Here is a 2,597-nt window from a genome sequence, read left to right as displayed (position 1 = left end):
AGGGATACACTTGTGATTTTGTAAGTTTAAATTTATGTGCTGGGGAAGACACATTCCTTACAAACCAAATGGATTTTGATAATTAGCATAACTAAGGAAGTAAACATTTTAATGGAGACTCTCTGTAGATACTTTGCAAATAGAGGGTTGTATCTGACGTTAGGCATTGGAATCCATAACAAGGGTTTGGGGGATCTCGTTTTTTGTTGACTTGTGACAAGGTCCCAAGGGAACTTAAGAATCCTACTTATTCTAATTATTAGCAGGACATTCTCTCAAATGCATTTGGTGCTGTTGACCACAATGTCTCTCTTTACATTAAGGTTTGGTTTATTCATCTAATGGGTAAGCAAATTTATAAAAGTAACTCAAACAAATGCCATGTGTATTCTTTTGCTCCCATCTTGATTAGCCTTCATGGTAGTGAAGCTCTTATTGCTCAACTTGTGCTGATTAAAAGGAAATTACTTCCCAAAAGAACATTTTTTAAATTTCTCTCAGTGATAGTTTATATATATATATATACACACACACACACACACACACACACATATGTATATATATATGAACAGACATAGGAACAATGTATATATATTGGGGTATTTGTAAGGAATTAATAGTAATTGGCTTAATAAGGAAAATAAAATATTGAGGAACTGTATAGTTACTTAAAGCTAAATATTATTTCAATTAATTTAATCATTAAAAAACATGAAAAACACATCTCTATTTTCAAGATTACAGAGAAAACTTTCACATGAATTATGTGTACTAGCCTCAGCTTGCTCTTTTTTTTTTTTTTTAAGGAAGTATTACAAAACAGCACATTTACCATTGGTGTGATTAGATTTAGATATTCCACATCTTTGCTCAGGGAAGCACTCAATATCATTACCCCCAATTAGGCCTTTAGTGCCATCAGGAAACTAGCAGGGCACCTGGCACGAAAAACAGACCCACGTTTTTATCCATATTTTACAAAATCTATATTTTAATAATGTATACACAGCTTTTAAAAATACAGAACATTCACGGCCATGTACTCTGGGGTGGAGGGGGGGGAGTCTACTTCATGCATGCGCACACAATGCACTAAGCAAAATGCATTTACACGCTAGGAAGGTAGCTGTGTTTTAAGCATATACAAGGAATGGATACTGTAACTTCACCCGCACAGCACAAACTTACAAAGTGTAAGGAAGTGATTAGGACTAAAGCTGCAGTATAGCCTACTTCTATTTTTTACTTAAGATTGTTTTCCCTCAAAGTAGTCCAAAAAAAGGGAGAGGGGGAATTATTTTCACAGCAATCAAAACCATTCACAAGATCCATCTATGAAATCTGCAAAATACTGCTAAGAAGGGGGAAAGGAAGACAAATCATCGTGTCCATCGCCTGGTGATGCAAAATAAGGTAACCTGAACGTTTGCTAATTTTATGCTAAGAATGCATCCTTGGTCACCGAACGGCCCTGCAGATACTGGGCAAGGGGGCGGGCCCCGGGGCTCGATCCCCGGGCAGCACCCGGCGGGGCCGCGCGCCCTAGCTGGCCATCTGGAAGGGCTCGGGCTGGAAGCCGAAGAGCCTCGGACCGTAGGGCTCGCTCTCGCCCGGCAGCTTCGCGCCCGCAAACGGGAGGTAGGGGTCGCGGCCGAAGTGCTCACAGTGGAGATTGACCCAGTCCCGCTCCGAGCCGAAGCGCTCGGCCTCCGCCAGGATGCGGGTCAGAGCCATGATGTAGCTCAGCGCCATCTGCAGCGTCTCGTACTTGGACAGCTTTTTGTCCTGGCCCCACTGCGGCACCACCCGGCGCAGCCGGTCGAAGGCCGTGTTGAGCCCCTGCATGCGGCGCCGCTCGCGCGCGTTGGCCGCCAGCCGCCGGCGCGCCGCGCTCTCCAGCCGCCCGGCCCCGGCGCACGCGCCCGCGCACTCGGCGCCCGCCGCGCACGGGGTCCCCGCGCGCGCCCCGGCCGCGGGGTTGCCGGGCTTGCAGGACTTCATCCCCCGCGGGAAGGAGGGGGTGCGCGCGGGCTGGTCTGCGCAGCGGCTCCCCACGGTGGCTCTTCTTAGCGAGTAAGTGACACACGCAGCACCTCGCGTGGAACCAGAGTTTCCGGCGGGAAGGGCGGGCGCCGCCTTCTGCCCTCTGGGTAGCGGAGGTCTCTTCACTCGCCCGGAGTTAGGGGAAATGCCGAGGCTGAAGAGAAAGTCATTTTCCCAACGAGAAGGTGGAAAAGAGAAGGGAGGCTTCTTGGGGCAGAGCGGAGTGTATGGGGGGGGTTGCCTTTCAAGTCCCCCGGGAAGCCCGAGCCCCCTTTCCTGGAAGGGGGAAGCTTTGTGGAAGCTCCGCGAGGGAAGGAGCGCACTTTCCGCAGGAGCTGGGGGAGGATGCCGGCTGGGTCTTGGAGGGAAGAGGATTTATAGGAGAGGGCTGAAGGAGGGAACAGGTGGTGGCAGGTGGGCGGGCGTCCCTCGGCTTCCATCTCAGCACCTTCCTACCCTGGGAACTGCGGGGGGAGGGGGGGGGGACGACGCACAGCAAAATCCTGACAGTACAGCCCTCGTCTGTTGACGTTTCTCCAAAGCTATGTCCGACA

General features: G+C 49.7%; 1 protein-coding gene across 1 annotated transcript; it reads right to left on the bottom strand.

Annotated features, from left to right (window-relative positions):
- Window positions 1–1,542: 1,542 nt before the first annotated feature.
- ATOH7 (atonal bHLH transcription factor 7) lies at window positions 1,543–2,001 on the bottom strand. Its single transcript, XM_054729317.1, has one exon. The coding sequence runs from the start codon at window positions 1,999–2,001 to the stop codon at window positions 1,543–1,545; it is 459 nt and encodes a 152-aa protein (XP_054585292.1).
- Between the last annotated feature and the right edge of the window lie 596 nt (window positions 2,002–2,597).

Source organism: Eptesicus fuscus, chromosome 17, assembly GCF_027574615.1.
Source record: "Eptesicus fuscus isolate TK198812 chromosome 17, DD_ASM_mEF_20220401, whole genome shotgun sequence".
NCBI lineage: Eukaryota > Metazoa > Chordata > Mammalia > Chiroptera > Vespertilionidae > Eptesicus > Eptesicus fuscus.
Note: the sequence above shows the minus strand (reverse complement) of the source record. Positions and strands in the feature narration are given on the sequence as shown.

Excerpts from the sequence above, each read along its gene's own strand:
- ATOH7 (XM_054729317.1), bottom strand. The coding sequence starts at position 2,001 with ATGAAGTCCTGCAAGCCCGGCAACCCCGCGGCCGGGGCGCGCGCGGGG.